Source organism: Dermochelys coriacea, chromosome 10 (assembly GCF_009764565.3).
Source record: "Dermochelys coriacea isolate rDerCor1 chromosome 10, rDerCor1.pri.v4, whole genome shotgun sequence".
Lineage (NCBI taxonomy): Eukaryota > Metazoa > Chordata > Testudines > Dermochelyidae > Dermochelys > Dermochelys coriacea.
The window spans coordinates 33,785,374-33,803,732 of record NC_050077.1 but is presented as its reverse complement, the minus strand read 5'-3'; the positions used below and the strand labels follow the sequence as shown (position 1 = coordinate 33,803,732).

The 18,359-nt window shown below is 40.4% G+C and overlaps 1 protein-coding gene and 2 long non-coding RNA genes across 5 annotated transcripts in view; 2 read left to right on the top strand and 1 right to left on the bottom strand.

Annotated features, from left to right (window-relative positions):
- The window catches only part of ADCY9 (adenylate cyclase 9), a 193,110-nt gene extending 184,396 nt beyond the window's left edge, over positions 1-8,714 (top strand). For all 3 annotated transcript variants that reach the window (XM_038419131.2, XM_038419130.2, XM_043493204.1), the window contains one exon: positions 4,134-8,714. In XM_038419131.2, the coding sequence (XP_038275059.1) occupies positions 4,134-5,322 (1,189 nt within the window). In that variant the 3' untranslated portion in view covers positions 5,323-8,714. The remainder of the gene's footprint in view (positions 1-4,133) is intronic.
- LOC122455968 lies at positions 5,072-10,659 on the bottom strand. The gene is made up of 2 exons (XR_006274514.1): positions 8,977-10,659; positions 5,072-8,713 (listed from the first exon to the last, which is right to left on the bottom strand). It is a non-coding gene; the product is annotated as an uncharacterized LOC122455968 (long non-coding RNA).
- A 1,737-nt stretch (positions 10,660-12,396) lies between these two features.
- Positions 12,397-18,029, top strand: LOC122455966. Its single transcript, XR_006274512.1, has 2 exons — positions 12,397-14,114; positions 14,162-18,029. It is a non-coding gene; the product is annotated as an uncharacterized LOC122455966 (long non-coding RNA).
- The last annotated feature ends 330 nt before the right edge of the window (positions 18,030-18,359 follow it).

Here is an 18,359-nt window from a genome sequence, read left to right as displayed (position 1 = left end):
AGATGTGAATAGATAATAATGCTGAGATTTTCAAAGGAGCCTAATGAAATTAGGCTCCCAAACCCCGGTGGAATTCCACAGGAGATGGACACTGAACTCACTTGGGTTCCTTGATAAGTCCCAGCCTAAAGATGTAAATATTGACTGACATGGTGACCAAAATACATGTCACATCTAACACTTGTATGCTATACAGTCTCATCATAGCTCTTACCATGAGGAACTTGTAGTTAAATTTTTTTCCAAATGACCATTACTTTATTGTGTGTGTGTGTGTGTGTGTGTGTGTGTGTGTGTGTGCACTCGTGCATGTGTGTGTCTGTCTGTCTGTCTTAGACACATTATGCATGCTTGTGAACATATTTTCTGTCTCTCTATAACGTGTGTGACACTTTTAGCAGGTGATGCTTGGTTGGCTGTCATCTTAAATTTAAATATGAAAAACTACATAAATGCAATAATAAGTTTGCAAAAGTACAAATTCAGCTGCTCTAAGGACACACAACTAAATAGGGTCACTGAAAATCAGGATAGTTTTTAGGTGTGATCTGTGGTAAAAATACAGAATTGTGAATTAATTCTATTACCATCTCTGCCACAGATTTGCTGTGCAATCTTACTTACATTTTCAGCTTTTTTATTTATTTTTTGTTTTGTTTTCTGTTTTCGTTCTAGCATTTTGTATTAATTAGGGCTTCCCCTCACTCCAGGTGATTGGAGGCTGATGAATCAATAAGAAACTGAGATCCTGTCCTAGGAGAAGTTATTATTGTCTCCATTCTCTCTTGACTGTCAGCACACAGGCTTTTTCTGTGTTCTGCTGGTGGATTTGTAACAAGTATACCTGGAGGACACCTTTCCCCTTTTGCTTTGCTTGACCAAGAATTAAGATCTTTATTAAAGTGGTATCAAAACAGCTACCATCTGTGACGTCTCAGCACATAAGCTCTTCTAAGAATTGGTCAACACATAGCTTTTTTGCACCCGGGTAGCTAAATCAGTACATCAGATATGCCTCATTGCTTTCCACTTGAAGGCACACCATTTCTTCTTGTGCCCCATGCAATCAAAGCAAGATGCTGTTAAACAAATGTGTCCTCCCACTAAGAAATGCACTCATTACTCTCTCTGCCTCAAAGCAGATAGAGTGTATTTTTTTCTCCACTGTTCATAGTTCCCAAATGGAATGATGGATAGGCCTTTTGAGATAGAGACTCAAATCTGCCTTGTGGTTTAGAAAAAACTCTCACCCCTGCTTTTCTTTCACCACCTTTACACTCCAAATTTTTTTCTAAATGGAGTTCCTATGTTCTGTAGTTGCATCAGGTTATAAAATAGAGTGCTCACACCATCTCTGTTCATCACCCCAGGATGCTTAACATCTCATATGCGTAGCAGCATCCCATTTACAATATCTCAGATTCTACATGATTCATCAAAATTCCAATGCTCAGCTCTGTTGGTGTCTTTTTCCTCATTGTTCAGCCCTTGTATTCTTTCCAAAGACCTAGTTGTTACGCATCTGTTTTATATATAGAACAATACAATTTGAAACCCAGATTACTAGGTCCTAGGGAAAGTGTCTTTCCAAGAACCTCTACTATAAGGAGAAAGTCGTTATGTTACACAGTTTAGGATTTGTGATCAATCAAAAGAAAGCTTCCTGACTCAATCTAAAGAATTTTCACAAGTGCTGTATTCAGCACCCAGAGTGGATGAAAATTCCACCTAACTTCTCAGGCTTTTGTGCCTGCAAGTATTTAAACTATTTGGTTAAAAGAACAGAGTCAGCTTGAGTTTTTTAAATTGACCAATTTTTAAAATTCTATTTTCAAATACACAATCTAAACAAACTAAAAAAAAGAAATATTGTTCCATTAACTTCTTGCAGCTATAGGTCTGCCAGATCAAAGGTGTTAGTTGTAACCATAGTAGGTGCAACGTTTTCAGAGATTTAATTTTCAAGATGAGGGCATCACTTCAGTAATTTCCTCCTTCAGGTTAGTTCTGTGGGTTTTTTGCATAGCTGATTCTCACTGTAGTCACAGTGGGATCAAAAAATTTGTGATCTGGGAAAGATCTTGTATCCGCTTATTTGAGATGCGCAGCTCCCTGCCTTGTGGATGAATTCAGTCATCTTAAGGGAATTCTCTTGTCAGATCCTGAGTGAATTGTTGTCATTACAAAAGCGAGGAGAGTATTTATGGACACCCATATTGGAAACAAGCTCAACCAAGTAATTGAGAAAATGGTTGGGGACTGACAGATGCCTACTTGTCAGCAAGGTAGAAATGAGAGCAGTAAAGTTCTCTCTTAAAAGCCAGATCGTGTGCTCTACCAGTCTTGGTAGAGATTGCTATCACCCCTTTTCAGGAGGGTAAGTGTTTTCAGGGAGCCACTCAGTATGATGCCTCTGCTCAAGAAACCATCTCTGGAGTTGGATAAACTTGCCAACTACCCACTTGTATTGAATCTCTGGCATTGAATAAACTTACTGAAAAACTTGTGATGAAGTGACTCTGTTGGTAATCCCCAGTCAGTCTGAGTTCGGGCCTGGTTTCAGAAAACGCACTGGCATTATGTGGATCAGTCTTCTCAAAGTGATTTGGGCTATATCCTGACACCACCCAGAAAATTACAGTTGTATTGTATGCAGAATACAACCACTTGCTTGTTCAGGAATGTTTCATAGAGGAGGCATATTATACCGGTGCTCCATAATCTGTAGAGGCTGCCAGTGAATTTGTGAATATTGCTCTTGATCTGTACACACCCTAAAAGGTTGATATTGTGGCTACGTGAGAAAATTACCTGTATCCCCATAATAAGCTTCAGTGGTCGTAATCCGCAGAGATGCTCAAGCGAGGACCCCATCCTCCCCAGTTTCATAGTAAAGTGTCAGATTGTTCTCCATAAAGTTCCTCAGCTCTGGAGTTCTCTTCCTCCCTGTGTCCTACAGAGCCTAAATGTATTGATCTTCAAGAAACCTCGCAAGGCTCATCTGTTTTCTCAGGTCTTTGGAGAAGGGTGAGGTTGAGGGATATAGATGGGCTGAGGCAGCAGTTTGTGTTCTATTTTTGGTAGTTAAATTTTTTTTTCCAGGCTTGATTTCTGAATCAGGGATGCAAGAAGTCATTATAAATACAAAGATGTTGTAACAAAGTTCATCCTCTACCTTGGTGGGTCTTGCGCTTATTGGCAGATTTGCTTGCCTCGGAGATTCACAGCAGCCCTCAGTTTGGCCGTTTTCGTGAACCCACAGTCCAGATCAACTTCTCCTGTATCTGACTGGGACTTGGGAGGTTTGGGGGGAACCCGGGCCCACCCTCTACTCCAGGTTCCACCCCAGGGCCCTGTGGAATGCAGCTGTCTAGAGTGCCTCCTGGAACAGCTGTGCGACAACTACAACTCCCTGGGCTACTTCCCCATGGTCTCCTCCCAACACCTTCTTTATCCTCACCATAGGACCTTCCTCCTGGTGTCTGATAATGCTTGTAGTCCTTAGTCCTCCAATAGTACACGTTCTCACTCTCAGCTCCTAGTGCCTCTTGCTCCCAGCTCCTCACACGCGCATCACAAACTGAAGTGAGCTCCTTTTTAAACCCAGGTGCCCTGATTAGCCTGCCTTAATTGATTCTAGCAGCTTCTTGATTGGCTGCAGGTGTTCTAATCAGCCTATCTGTCTTAATTGTTTCCAGAAGGTTCCTGATTGTTCTGAAATCTTTATTGTTACCTTACCCAGGGAAAAGGGACCTACTTAACCTGGGGCTAATATATCTGCCTTCTATCACTCTCCTGTAGCCATCTGGACCAACCCTGTCACAATATATATTTATAATTTTCATATATATGAAAAGACAACATACTCCTCAATAAGAACTTTAAAATTGTCAAACGTAGGCAGTATTTAGGCCAGCAAGTCAACGGGGTCCATTTAATTTAGTTCTAGTTAAATTTAGCATGCGAGAGTGCTACAGCATGGGCATAGTTAATAGCAAATAAAATTAGAATTTTATAACTACAGTTTGATTTTATTGAGGCATTTTTAACAATTCAATTTAGAGATTAAGAAGTAATGAATCTGTATTTTAAAATGCCCATCTTTATTTTTCTTTTCCCCTGCCCTGCCCCAGCTCTAGGAAGAATCCATGCAACAGTTCAGTGCTAAATGATATAAAGAAACCAGCAGACCGGATTGGCCAAGAAGTGATACTGGTTTTCTTCCTCCTACTTCTTTTGGTTTGGTTTCTGAATCGGGAATTTGAAGTCAGTTACCGCCTCCACTACAATGGAGATGTAGAGGCTGATCTTCACCGCACCAAAATTCAGAGCATGAGGGATCAAGCTGACTGGTTGCTGAGGAATATTATTCCATATCATGTGGCAGAGCAGTTGAAGGTTTCCCAGAGCTACTCCAAAAACCATGATAGTGGTGGGGTGATCTTTGCTAGCATTGTGAACTTCAGTGAGTTCTATGAAGAGAATTATGAGGGGGGCAAGGAATGCTATCGAGTCCTAAATGAATTGATTGGGGACTTTGATGAGTTGCTAAGCAAACCACATTACAGCAGCATTGAGAAAATCAAAACAATTGGGGCAACCTACATGGCTGCCTCTGGACTGAACACCGCACAATGTCAGGACAACAACCATCCACATGGACATTTGCAAACCCTTTTCGAATTTGCCAAAGAAATGATGCGAGTGGTGGATGACTTCAACAACAATATGCTGTGGTTTAATTTTAAACTACGCGTTGGCTTTAACCATGGCCCTCTCACTGCTGGGGTCATTGGCACCACCAAGTTATTATATGACATTTGGGGTGATACCGTGAACATTGCTAGCAGGATGGACACTACTGGAGTGGAGTGCCGGATACAGGTGAGTGAGGAGAGCTACCGTATCCTAAATAAGATGGGATATGACTTTGATTATAGGGGGACAGTCAACGTGAAGGGGAAAGGTCAGATGAAAACCTACCTTTACCCAAAATGCATGGACAATGGGGTTGTGCCGCATCACCAGTTATCTATATCTCCAGACATCCGGGTTCAAGTGGATGGCAGCATTGGGCGGTCTCCTACCGATGAGATTGCCAATCTGGTGCCTTCTGTACAGAATTCTGACAAGACATCCCAGGGCTCAGATAACAACTTAGAACCCAAGGATATGCTTCCATACTACAAGAAGCTCCAAAAAGAGTCAGTGAAAGCGGAAGACAGGTGCAGGTTTGGCAAAGCTGTAAAGAATGATTGTGAGGAAGCAGAAACTGAGGAGGTCAATGAACTGACAAAGTTAAATATCTCTAAGAGTGTATGATGCAGTGACAGAGCTGCATGATGTGCTCAGTCCATAGAAACACAAAGACATTTGCAATTGGCTGCTTTCTTTTTTTGAAGAAAGACCTTCTCAACATCTGGGTTGTTTGTTTTCATGTTAGCACCTGATGCTGTGTGGATCACAGTTATTCAGGGCTCATTTTCATCTGTCTCTCTCCTCTATGCCCTTTAGCCCTCTTCCAAAACTCCCCAGCTCCCTGTGTAACCCTCTTTCAGCTGAGTGGAGCATATTAAGTGCCTTCAGATATACTCCATTGGACTCCCTGTCTAGGTACAAAGGCCCCAAATAAAATCATAGCTTTGGGTATCTATTAATTTTAAAAGAAAAGTTGTGGTCATGATATCATTTTTATTGTTGTTTCTCACAAAACACTTTTTTTTGGCTAATGCAACTCCTTGGGTTTTTTATATATACATACACGTGTGTGTGTATAATATATTATTGTTATCAGACCTTTTGTATGTAAACACACAGACAGATGTGTGTGTATCTACCATATGAGACTGATAGAAAAAGTGCCAGTAATGTACCACTAGGTAATGTCATGGAGGTGAGGTGACACAATTTTGCTTTTGTGTTGGGCTGGAGGAGGAGCTGAGTTCTACAGTGGCTCAGCAGTTAGATGAAGCAGGCAGCACAGCTGTTGTAGTTTCATCCTCCTTTAACAGTGTTTTGATCAGACGTGCCATTGTATGCTTTGGATACACTGCTTTCCTTACATCCAATGGGTTATTGATATGTGGGGATAGATTTCACCAATTCTCAGGATAGGGTTCCAAAAGCAAACAAGTAACCATTAAAGTTTTTACAGTCCAGGTCTCAGGTGTTTAAAAAGCAGTTTTCCTTTTACCTCCATCCCAAGGGATTTGTGAAGTTTTGAGTGGAGTTGATGCCCCTAAAACTGCTCTGATTTAAGAGAGGAGGGGTTAAATAAATGTTTTGGGGTTATATTTATTTATTATTATTTTAAATGTCATGTTTGTGGAGGGTATTAGGATTCATAGGGGTGGTAATTGGTATCACTAAAATTAATAAGATGCCCATTAGTGCTTCATCCTCTTCAAACTGCCAAGCACTGTGAGGACATTATCTAGGCAATACTTGTGTCAAAGTTGGTGATACTGCCAAAGCCACCAAATGCAGATTGAGTCTGAAAATCCCAGCTTCCCTTCCATACTGAATTAATGGTGCTGAACTATGTTCTTCAGGCTTTACCCCTATGCTGTGCTTTTGAAGCGCAGATTAGAATGACATGCTTCCCGTGTGCCATTTAAAGCAGAAATAGGAAGGTCCTTTGCCATGAGCTGAGAAGCACAACATTTCGGGCCTGAACCTCCAACTGACTGTGTGGGCAGACCCCTGTGTCTGCAGAGAGGCTCACTGAAGTCAGTGGGACTCTGCACAGGTGCTGGGGTCTGTTTGCATAGAGGCAGTTGCAGGATCAGGGCCTCAGACAACAAACACCTCCTCTAATTTCAGTTCCTGGAGAAGACTCTGACTAGTTCTCCCTTTGCATTCTTCCATAATTTTAACCCCTTTTTCACTCAGTTTTGACTGAGTGGATGACCCACTTTGGATAATATTAAATATGCATAATTAAAAATTATGCAAGGTTCCCATTTAAACAAATATTGCTTGTACCAACAAAATGACTATAATATTTCCACCCAAAATAAATTCATCTGCCAAGGGAAATAGGGTGATTGTGGGGAAATGTAATGTGTTTTGTCTGCACAGTCATATTTTTTTAGTTATTTCTTTCCATCTTCAGTCCAAAAAAGATAACTTTAAAGTGAAAGCAGAATATATTCACACTTACTGCTTTAAGAACAGCCATAGTGGGTCAAACCAAAGATCCATGTAGCCCAGTATTCCGTCTTCCGACAGTGGCCAATGCCAGGTTCCCCAGAGGGAATGAACAGAGCAGGCAATCAAGTGATCCTTCCCCCTTCTTATGTTCTTATGTCCTGTGTTATTTACATGCCTTCTAGCATTAAAATATGTGTCCTGAGGTGGTTAACCCTTTTTTCCCCTCACTTACTCTCTCTGATTTGATGGCCCCCTACAATGCCCAGTGGTAAAAGTGGCATTTCTCTGCAGTTGAGTTTTTCAATGTTAGCCGTGATCCATCAAAGTATGCTCACATCTTTTCTCTGACTTTTAGTACTGTACAATTGTTATACTCATCACTATAACCCTTCACCTGTAAGAGGTTCGCACATTACAACTAAAAGTGAAAGAATGGCATAATCTAGGGATTCCAAGCCAATTTCTTTTGAACAGGAGCCAGGATTGAGAAAACCTTATCTCTAATTATTGCAATAATGCACCATTCAGTACAAAGACAGTCCTTTAGCCTACAAAATTAATAAAGCCAGCATGGCTGTTGATGGTCTGTTACTACATGAGTATTGTTAGTCTCTTAGTAGTATCTCATTAGAATACTGAAAAGGATACCAAATTTAGTAGTATCTCTTTTCTGATCTCACTAAGCAAATAAAATGGCTGAGGTCAGAAACGTTTCTGGGCTCTGAATTCAAGGGCTGCTGTTTGTTCTTGCAGTGGAGTTGTTCTGTATAGTATTAACACCTTTGTGAGTTGAGTGCAGCCAACATTACATGCATTCAAATTAAATCTGGGTAAACAGCTAATAGTTAAGTCATGAATTGTATGGCTGTTTGCTTATTGCCACCAGAACAGTAACCACATTTAACAGCTTCACTTTGACCAGGTGTCATGGTCCTTACCACAAAGGTCTTGAATCTCTTCTTTAGGGATTCAGAAAAAAAGCTATGAATACCCACCCCACAAAACATATGGGGAGCTTTTCAAAGGCGCAAAAGGCAATGAGACACCCAACTCCCATGGAAAGGCAATGGAAGTTGGACCCAAACTCCCTTTTGTGCCTTTGAAAGGCAGTCCCAAAACTTGCAAAAAGTAATGATTCTGTGGTGGTTTTTAATGGTATAATGCTCTCTACTGCATCTCTCTTAGTGTATCAGAGAGTCCAAAGACAGGCCATGTCATACAATTGCATGCCAGTATCAGAGTTTATTTTATAAAATGCCTTTTGTGCTTGTTCTGTTGCTTTCTGCATAATAATTTTAAAGAAACACAAACATTATAAAAGTAGCATGATTAGCCCTATCCCCTGAAAAGCAGTCTACCAAAAATTGATGCTTTGTTTGCTTGCTCTTTTCTTTTCTTGTATGTTTAGAATTTCTTAATGCTGATCATTTCAAGATCACCCACAGTATAAAAAAATGTAATTGTTAAATGCTTTTCAAGCCCAGAAGTTCTGCTCCTGTTCTGCTCCTGTTATTGCTCACCCATGTGAGTGATTTTAGAGTTTAGAACAGTGAGGAAGATACTTATTTTAAACTTATTTTCTTAAAAAAAAAAAAAAAGAAAAGAAAAGAAAAGAAAAGGAGTACTTGTGGCATCTTAGAGACTAACAAATTTATTTGAGCATAAGCTTTTGTGAGCTATAGCTCACTCCACCGAATGCATCCGATGAAGTGAGCTGTAGCTCACGAAAGCTTATGCTCAAATAAATTTGTTAGTCTCTAAGGTGCCACAAGTACTCCTTTTCTTTTTTGCGAATACAGACTAACACGGCTGCTACTCTGAAACTTGAGTATTTTCTGCAACATTTCCTTAATCTGCTGCTGACACACAATTGATTATTTTCCCCCACTACTCCTTTAAAATTGAACAGATTGACTTCTCATAAATAAGTAAATAACATTCCAGTGTGTTTGTTTTAATTACTGCAGATTTTTAAGATAAGTACAAATTTGTTATTGTCCAAGATTTAAGGTTTTTTTAAGAGTGGGGTTAGAGGAAGGCTGTTGGGTTGTTTGTTTAATCTAATAATCAGAATGTAATACTTGCTCTGAGCAGGGTAGATAGTGGGTAAGAATGCCGGCTGCCAGTCAGCAATTCCTATTATTCACTAAAATTGTTAGTGGAGAGACCACTTCGGCATGTAGTAGAGCTATGAAATGTCATAAGAGGTGAAGGATGGTGGAGTCTCAAAAAAAGGCTAAGTAGCCAAACCTTTCACTACCACTTTGTTTAGCACTAGTTATTTGTGAACATTGGCAGGGATGAACAGAAAAATTCTCTTCTGAATCTGGGTATTGAAACAATTGAGTTTGAATATAGAGCCAAAGGACATTGTTTGTTTTTTCAAAGGATATGGAGGTTCAATGAGTAAAGATAAAAGGAATTAACAAAAACAAAGGACTCACAAGCTTTAAGGAAGTACTGTATCTTGATTAGAGAAAGTATCTTTGCGGTTGTCTGTAAACTCTAGTATTTTAAAATTGCTTAATTTTCCTGTTTCTGTAACTTTCTCTGATATTGAAATTTAGAATGATTTATAAAATGTTGGGTTTCTAGTGAATGTCACATGATGTTCATATGTAAAAATATTGGAAGTGAATAATTGTTCTTAACCAGCTGATACCTTATTTTGCAAAGCATGTCCAAATACCAGCATTGAACAATTATTAGTATGAAGTTGACTGTAATCTCATCAACTTTCTAGCTGCCTAGATTTTTTTGCCTGATTTCAAGATTGTTTCCCCTCTCCTTTGTGTTGCACTCTTCTGTATTGTGCATGATGAGATATGTCGAGGGGTGGTTTTCCCCCATCATTGGATTAGATCTTCTGTTTTAACAGCAGTATTTGAATTTCTTTGATGCCAAATCATGATTTTATGTCAAAGAACTTTCTCCACACTGTAAGACTTCCTTCACTACGGTTTGTCTTTAGCTGTATTCTCCAATTTAATGGAGTTTGGATATTTGCCTTGTTCTTTCGTAGTGGTCCATTTGTCCACTCACAACTTTACTACTGTGTACTGTTGGTTTTCTGTCCTTTCTCTTCCTTTTCTTATTGTAAACTGGTTTATTTTAAGTTATAGAAGAGAAACACATCAGGATAGTTAAAGCAATTTATGAAGAGTAAATCTGCCATCACAACAGAAAAACACAAGAGTATGCCATTAAGTCATAGCAGGCTTACATAATAGGAGGAAATGAAACACAAAATCAAATGAAACTGCTAGCACCATTGAAATCCATTGAAGCAGAGTTCAAATGGGCCCATATTAACAAAAGTTTTCTCAAGGAGTCTGGGTAGGCAGATCTACAAAGCAAAGCACATCCACAGAAAAGGCATACTTTATATATTCATATGGATTAAAATTATGTTATGGGGATAGTTTTCCAACCTCCTTTCTAAACAATAAAGTGACTAATGCTGCTTCAGTTTACCATCTGTAGTAGAAAAATATAATAAAGCATCAGAAACATATGTCCACTTTCTATAGGTTCTTAAACAGCTGCTTATGGAGAGCTGGCTGGCAATACGTTGATGGTTCCTTATTTCCAGCAACTAAATTGCATTAAAAGACCGTTAAAAATACATTAAATACTCCTTAATGTCACCTTCCCACATAAGCAATTGCTGTAGATGCTGCAGGGATGTTGTGAGATTGTGAATGGAAGTGGAACACTTGTGAACAGGAGGGGAAGTAAGTGGCCCACATGGTGAAAGCTGTGAGAATCCCAGTGCTACAGCATAACAACAGAGTGAAATAGCACTGCTGTCCTGTTACAAATATATCCAGGAAAACGAACACAAACTGGGCCTCCTAGCATTTTGGAAACTGGGCTAAATATAGCAGTGACAGCCAAAATGTGCAGAATATTTGTGCAGGGAACAGTGCATTCTACTCCAGAAACAAAATTTTCCAACTTCCTTCATTGTAGTTCTCTACCTAGGTTGTAGTGGAACCATTTTTGCTTTTCCAGGGACAGTGTCCCAATGACTCTGTTACAATAAACCTGAATTGTAATGCACTATTAATATGAATACACACATAGGCCAATGGCTCCAAAGTTTTGTCTGCTCTGATCAATTTTAAAATTAAAAATGATCAATTATAAAAACTGTTTTAGGAAAACCATAATCATTCATCAAAAACAAATCCCTACCGGCATATATTAGCTTATGCCTTTAGTTTTATTTAGTGGCCAATTTATGGAAAGTGTCTCAGCTGTACAATCATGGAGAAGGTTCCTAAGGTTATTAGACTAATGTGTAGTAAAGTAAAGAAAACTTGAGAGGGGGAGAGCTAGCCCTGCATTCACAAAAATGGAACAACTAGAGTGGGGATGTGCTAAAAAACTCCCCTCATCATGTAAGCAAACAGAGCACAGTGTAATATCTATACCAGAGGTGGGTAAACTATGGCCTGCAGGACCGTCCTGCCCGGCCCCTGAGCTCCCGGCCAGGGAGGCTAGCCCCCAACCCCTCCCCTACTGTCCTCCCTATCCCACAGCCTCAGCACGCCATGCCACCAGCTCTCTGGCTCTCCACTCCTGTCGCAGGCGGCATAGCTGGCTCCAGCCAGGCAGCAGGGCTGCGAGCTCCGGCTGCTCTGAGCAGCATGGTAAGGGAGCGGGGAGCAGGAGGGTTGAATAAGGGGCAGGGGTGCTGGGGGGCAGTCAGGGAGCAGGGGGCAGCTGGATAGGCATGGGAGTCCCGGGGGGGGCTGTCGGGGGCAGAGGTATGAATAGGGGTTGGGGCAGTCAGGGGACAGGGAGTGGGGAGGTTGGATAGGGGGTGGGGTCTTGGGGGGTGGTTAGGGATGGGGGTGTGGGTAGGGGTCGGGTCAGTCAGGGGACAGGGAGCGGGGGGGGGTTTGGATAAGACGGGAGGTGTCGGGGGGGCGGTTAGGGCCGGGGGTGTGGATAGGGGTTCAGTCAGAAAGGGACGGGGAGGTTAGGTGGGGCGGAGATTCTGGGGGGGGGTGTCAGGATAAAGAGAACAGGGGGTTGGATAAGCATGGGAGTCCCGAGGGGCCTGTCTGGGGGCGTGGTGGTGGATAAGGGTCGGGCCAGTCGGGACAGGGAGCAGGGGGAGTTGGATGGGGTCTCGGGGGGGCCTGAGAGGGGGAAGTCAGGGGACAAGGAGCAGGGAGAGTTGGATGGGTTGGGGGTTCTGAGGGGGGCAGGAAGTGGGAGGGGGCAGATAGGGGGCAGGCTGTTTGGGGAGGCACAGCTTCCCTACCCAGCCCTCCATACAGTTAGAAAACGCTGATGTGGCCCTTGGGCCAAAAAGTTTGCCCACCTCGATCTATACAAATAGAATAGATAATCTAAATCAATAGATATGGAATAAGGACTAGTAGATGTGCCACATTAACAGATTGACCAGATCTGAAAATTTGCCATACCTGAAAAATCAGCCACCTAACTGCTCAGAGCTAGCATGCTAAAGTTCTTTCAAATGTTACGCCACCCTTGAAATAAATGGAATTCCTGTTAGTCTAGAGGTGAAAGGTAGTATAAATACACAGTACAACACCAGACACCAAGCTCAGCAAAACTACTGGGAAATAGAGAAGGGAAATATAAAATTGGATGTCAGGTTGTTTAAAAGGCTGATCCTTGTTCACAAGGTTTTTTGTCTTTGCTTGTGTGAAGGAACAGGGAACTAGAAGGCAGATACGAAATCAGGGGCCTGATTCTTTACTACTGCTTCACACTACTCCGACGGGTAACTGGACGTTAAACTGAGTATAAATGTAATATATTTACAACCTCCTTTCAGTCTTAATGAGAATCAGGCCTCAGAAGTTTGATTTCTTTGTTTTTACTAGTGTTGCTTAAAGGAGAACACTACTGAAATTCTAAAGAGACTCAAACAAAACCTGCAATGTGTATATATGGGTTTTTTAACAGCTGTTCCATGTAGAATGGTGGTGAGGGAAAGGGTTTCAAGGTGGTAATACTTCCTTATCTTCAGAGGAAAAAAGGATTAAGCTCTGGAAGAAAAAAACATGAAATGAAAGTGTTAGTTAATGTTTTTAGTGTCTTTACCCAGTGGATTAAATCGCTCATGTATTTCCTTATTGCACAGATGGTTACTAAGTTCTTCACTACTTAGATGGTTTGCCCACAAATATTAGCTACTTATTATTTGCTGAGGAGAGAGATCTCTGGTTTGAGTTGCTCACTTTGAGCAGAGCGGATTAGGGGTTTGTGGGGCCCTGAGTCAGAGCAAGTGGGGGCCCCACCCCACTCCTTCTGCCTGCAATTCCCCTCCCCCATGCTTCTTCTGGGGAAGGGGGTTGGGATGCGGGGGCTTCCCCCGCTCCCCAGCAGGAACGCTGGATGGAGTGGGTCGAGGCACGGGGGCCCCCAAATTGGCCGGGGCCCTGGGTATGGGCCCCATTGGCCCAGTGGCTAATCTGCCACTGCTTTGAGAAAGAAAGGTATTCTGAAAAATTGATTGCAAAAGATATTTAAGGCTTTGTCCCTGGGTCTTAGTGACATCAGTTAAACATTTCATGTTTGACTAATACAGTGGTATTGTCCAAAACCCAGTGAAGTCAACAGGAAATTTTTCTGTTGATTTCAGTGGACTTTGGTTCTAGACCTAGAGGAAGGAAAGAAACAAAGGCAATGCATTTTAAAGCCAACCATTCCATATGCAACACATTTACTGCCTTTGACAACAGGCAGCTTTACACGTAGAGCTCCTAGTTACACATCCGTGTAAGGAAAGTTGGTCATTTGAGTTTTGCAATTACTGAAAGATGCCTTAAGACTGCTTTCTCTGCTCTCTGCAACTTAGCCTTCAGCCATCTTTCTGTGTGTTTTATTTTGTTCTTTGTTTTTTTGTTTTGCTATAATACTTATTCTAATCCTGTAGAAATGGTAGCATTCAACAAACCTTAACAACTGCAAATAAGGTATTCGCAAAAAAGACAGACTAACACGGCTGCTACTCTGAAATAAGGTATTGGCATTGGAAGGGTTATTTTAAATTTTAGCTTTTGGTTATGTATTCTAAGCGGTTTATATTGAGTGTATGGCTACCATGGGCAAATAGGATGATCTAGTCTAACCCATTAAAAGCACTGAGACTGTCTACAGACCCTTCACTTTTTTCTCGTAGTACTTACTTGTAACAAAGATACTGGAGAAATAATTTGCACTTTGGAGGCAGGTTTGAATCTATAATTGTCGAAAGATAAGCTCTGGGGAGAAAAACAAAATGTGCTTCAGTGAAAAACAGTTGTCTGGCTGAATGTGTACCTATGCACATGGGGTGAAATTCTGACCCCATTCACCCAGGGTTTTCTCACTGTATAAAAAATTCCATCTTGTCATCACCTAGTGAAAATAGGCAGACCCCAAAAGTGGTGGCCTCTTCTACATCATTGCCCAAAGCAATGCCTTCCGCAGCACCCAGCACCACTGCATTCTTTTTAAGAGCCCTACCAGTGTCAAACATTTGTTCTCTCAACATCCACCAATTCAGCAGTTCACAGCTGCTGGAGGAAACTTCACCCAAACTTTACTTCCTGAATTGCAGTGTTCTGAAGCCATGGTTCTGTATATGCAGAGCGAGGGGCTCTAGTAACACTCTCTGAGATTACAGTTTTAAACTGCAGCAGTAATAAATAGAAATATAAGTAATAATTAAAAAGCCAAGAGCCTTAAGTCCTAACTACTATTTAAAGACAAAGCACAGTTGCAAATTCATTTTGAATACTGTGTAGAATTCGCATGATAAATGGAGGGTGTCTCTTATTGATCAGGTAATAATAACTATATCCTATTCTGATAAGCACCGTGTCCAAAATTACTGAGTTAACAGGGAACACCCAGAAGTTAACAACACACTGAAATGTGCTCTTCCCCACTGCTGCACCTCTCAGGAAGGGTATTTGCCACACTCCAATGGCAAATGTGATTTGTTTTATATTGGATTTATTTTAAAAGCTTCCTCTATCCTGGCAAAGGTTATTTTTACATTCAGCATAAAAAGCTGCAAATATTGGTGTAGGGGGACTGGACTCTTCCATGCTCCCTGCTCCAGGTCAGTGCTGCTGAGCTGAAGCTAAGGAGGGAGGGGTAGCTTTTGAAGAAAATATAATCTGAAAGACAAATGACTTGGGAGAGGATTTAGCATTCCTCTAGAGCAAGGAGGACTAGGGGCACGGGCTAGGAGGACTAGGGGCACATGGGTAGAAGGGTGGGGAAGGCATGATTAGTTGAGGTGTTGTAGTCACCTGAGACTACTGAGAGCAGTAGCTAAGCAGAGCACGGATTTGTATGCCATACAGTTATTAGGCCAATTGGACACACACATCCCAGCCAATAAGAGTGCAGAGAGCTACACAGAGAAATAATTGGACAGTTGTGGGTCAATAATTGTGCTGCTTCTGTGCACCGCAGTTGACTGAGACAATTCTGGTTCAGCATAACTATTGTTCATTGAGTTTGTAAAAATGTCTTTTCCCTCTGCATTTTTCTTTAAATTGTTCATGTGAGTAAATTTTGAGCTGGCAGTTGAAATTGCATTTTAAATTCAAACACAGCTACCCTGTTACCAAAGTTTAGTTGTATGTGGGGTTTTTGGTTTATTTTTTGTTGCTTTCTTTTTTTTTCTGTATCGTGTTGTGTACAGTATTATACATATGTGACATTATGTAAGCAATTACTATGCATAGAAAGCTATTGTGACTGGCTGGAGTGTTACAAGATTATAGAAACCTGCAGTAGGTTCATCTTAAAGGTAGAAATGCAAAATGGATCCTTCCGAGTTGATTTTGATTTCACAAAAAATTGTAAGTTGGGCAAAGATGATATTTCTGTTCAAACACCTGCTTAAGATTCCTCCTTGGCAACATGCCTGGAGATAGACATCAACTCCATACCGTCATATGCTTCCTTTAAAAGCTGCCTTTAGACCAGTATTAGCCCAAGCGCTCTAGCACTTTGGTATTGCATTGCCTGTCCCTCCACAAATGCGCATGGAAACAGCACAAAAGCACTAAGCATTAACTGAAAACAATTTCCAATTCAAAAAACAATTTAAAAAAAATCCTAATCTCCTGGAAAGTGTTACTTTAGTGATGTCTTTGTTTTTTTTCCCCATCCCCGTAAACCCCACGATCACGCTACATTCTCCCCTCCTCTTTGCAAACAGACAGAAAAGGCCTGTTTACAAACACTTCTGAGGGGAAGTTTGTAACGTCCACTGAATTATTTGCTGGGGAAGGTGCTTCCATTCAGCAGATGAATTGTAAATATTCTGCATATGCTTTGTTGACAACACACAAAATGGAAAAAAGTTGTATCTGTGAAATATTAAGCTATATATGTATATAGATAAAAAAAATATTACCTTTGACTCGTTACTACAGAGCTGTAATCAACTGTATATTAAACTGTTTTACTGTATTGCAGAACATTTCATGCTATCTTAGATGTAGAAAAGCTGGGAAAGTAATTCACAATACAATATGTCAACTTAAAATTTGTTTGCTTTTTTATTTTGCTTAGGCACAACTTCAAACAGAATCTGTGCCAGTTGTACATTGTTTCAGAGAATTACAGTTTGGAACACAAATTCTTGGACCTTTTATTTACTGAACATTGACTCCTCACAATAGTTCTTTGTGATTGCTTATTCACTCATTTCATTTGTGGTTAGTTAGGATATTTGAGAGGAATTTTAAAAAGTAAAGGGACTTCCCAGGTAGTTTAGGGCTCAGATTAGAAGTACTCTTATTATTTGGTGACAAATCATCTTAAATTCTAAATACCAGTTTAAAAAACTCCTTTCTGAAACAGACATTTTTTTTTTATAATACACTACTATACATTGTGAGTCTGCACTACAGCAACAGGTAACTGACAGACAATGCTCTTGGAAGAGTGCTATTGTCACTCTTAATTCAGGTGCAAATCTAAGGAAATGAAGAAAAAAAGCCATATTGATTTTAGTTTCAGTAGAATCTCTAAGGAAAGAGTTCGACTAAGGTTTTCAAAGCCTTAATGTTTGTCAACTAGAAAATTGAACACTATAGACAAGATGTAGTATGGTAAGTAGCACAGTACACTGTACAAATTGGGTATCTCCAACAAGCATCCTGTTGTATTTTACTTGGGTTCATGTGGCTTTGATATATTTAACTCAAAAGATTTAAAGAAAATTCTGAACTCTTGCAAAATAAGTTTGATGTGCAGAAGAAAGGAAGGTTTTTTCTTTTTTCTGGATTCTGTGTCCACCCTACTCCACCCAATGCACTCCTCATATCTTTATGCGTGCCAAATGAACCTTAATTGCCACATCTTTTAAAGGACATCTTTAAATCCTTTTTACCTGGTGATGACAGAGCTATCCAGTTGTAGATTATTTGGCATGTTAAATTGGACAGCAAATGAATTGTGGCTTTACTGTTGTTTATGTAGCCCCATTGGTATGCAATAGGATTTCAGCAGATGCTTCATTAAGAACTTTGTCCCTCACTGAACCATAGAGAGCTACAGTCTGATTTTTCTTAAAGTTTTCTCAAAAGGAAAGGTAAGTATCAGAGAGCTTGTATAACGCACATATGGTACCATTCAGTCTTAAGGCAACCAGCCATTAGCCACATTTACCACCATATTACTCAAACTCAACCCAGGAATTTTTATACCAATACACATATTTAACCAGTACTCAAGAGTTCCTGGGTGTCAGCCTTCTGTTGTAAGTGAAAACTGTTTGAACATTATCCAAGTATTTCTGTTTGTTTTCATTGTAGATCATGGTGATTGTCAACAGCCAAGAGGTATTTTTTAATAAATCTTATAAAGGAATTTCCAATAAATCCAGTCTTCCTGTTTTCCTTGTTAATTGTATGTTGTCTTCTCCAAAAGTAAAATATTTTGAAGGTCCTAAACTTCCCTAATTATTAAACCGTTGGAGAAAAATGCTGTGTGTACAGATATGGAGTTATAGTTATCCAGCATTGTACAGCTAAAAATATTGCATTAGGAGGAAAAGTGTTTTCAAGAGATTTTTCCAATTGTATAACATCAGACACATTAAACAGCATTTCCAAACATTGGGATGGCTAGGTTAGACCATATGTGTATAACTTTCCTATCATCCACCTTCAACAGCTGGGGTGGGGTGGTTTAGGAAGCCTGGTGTCCCA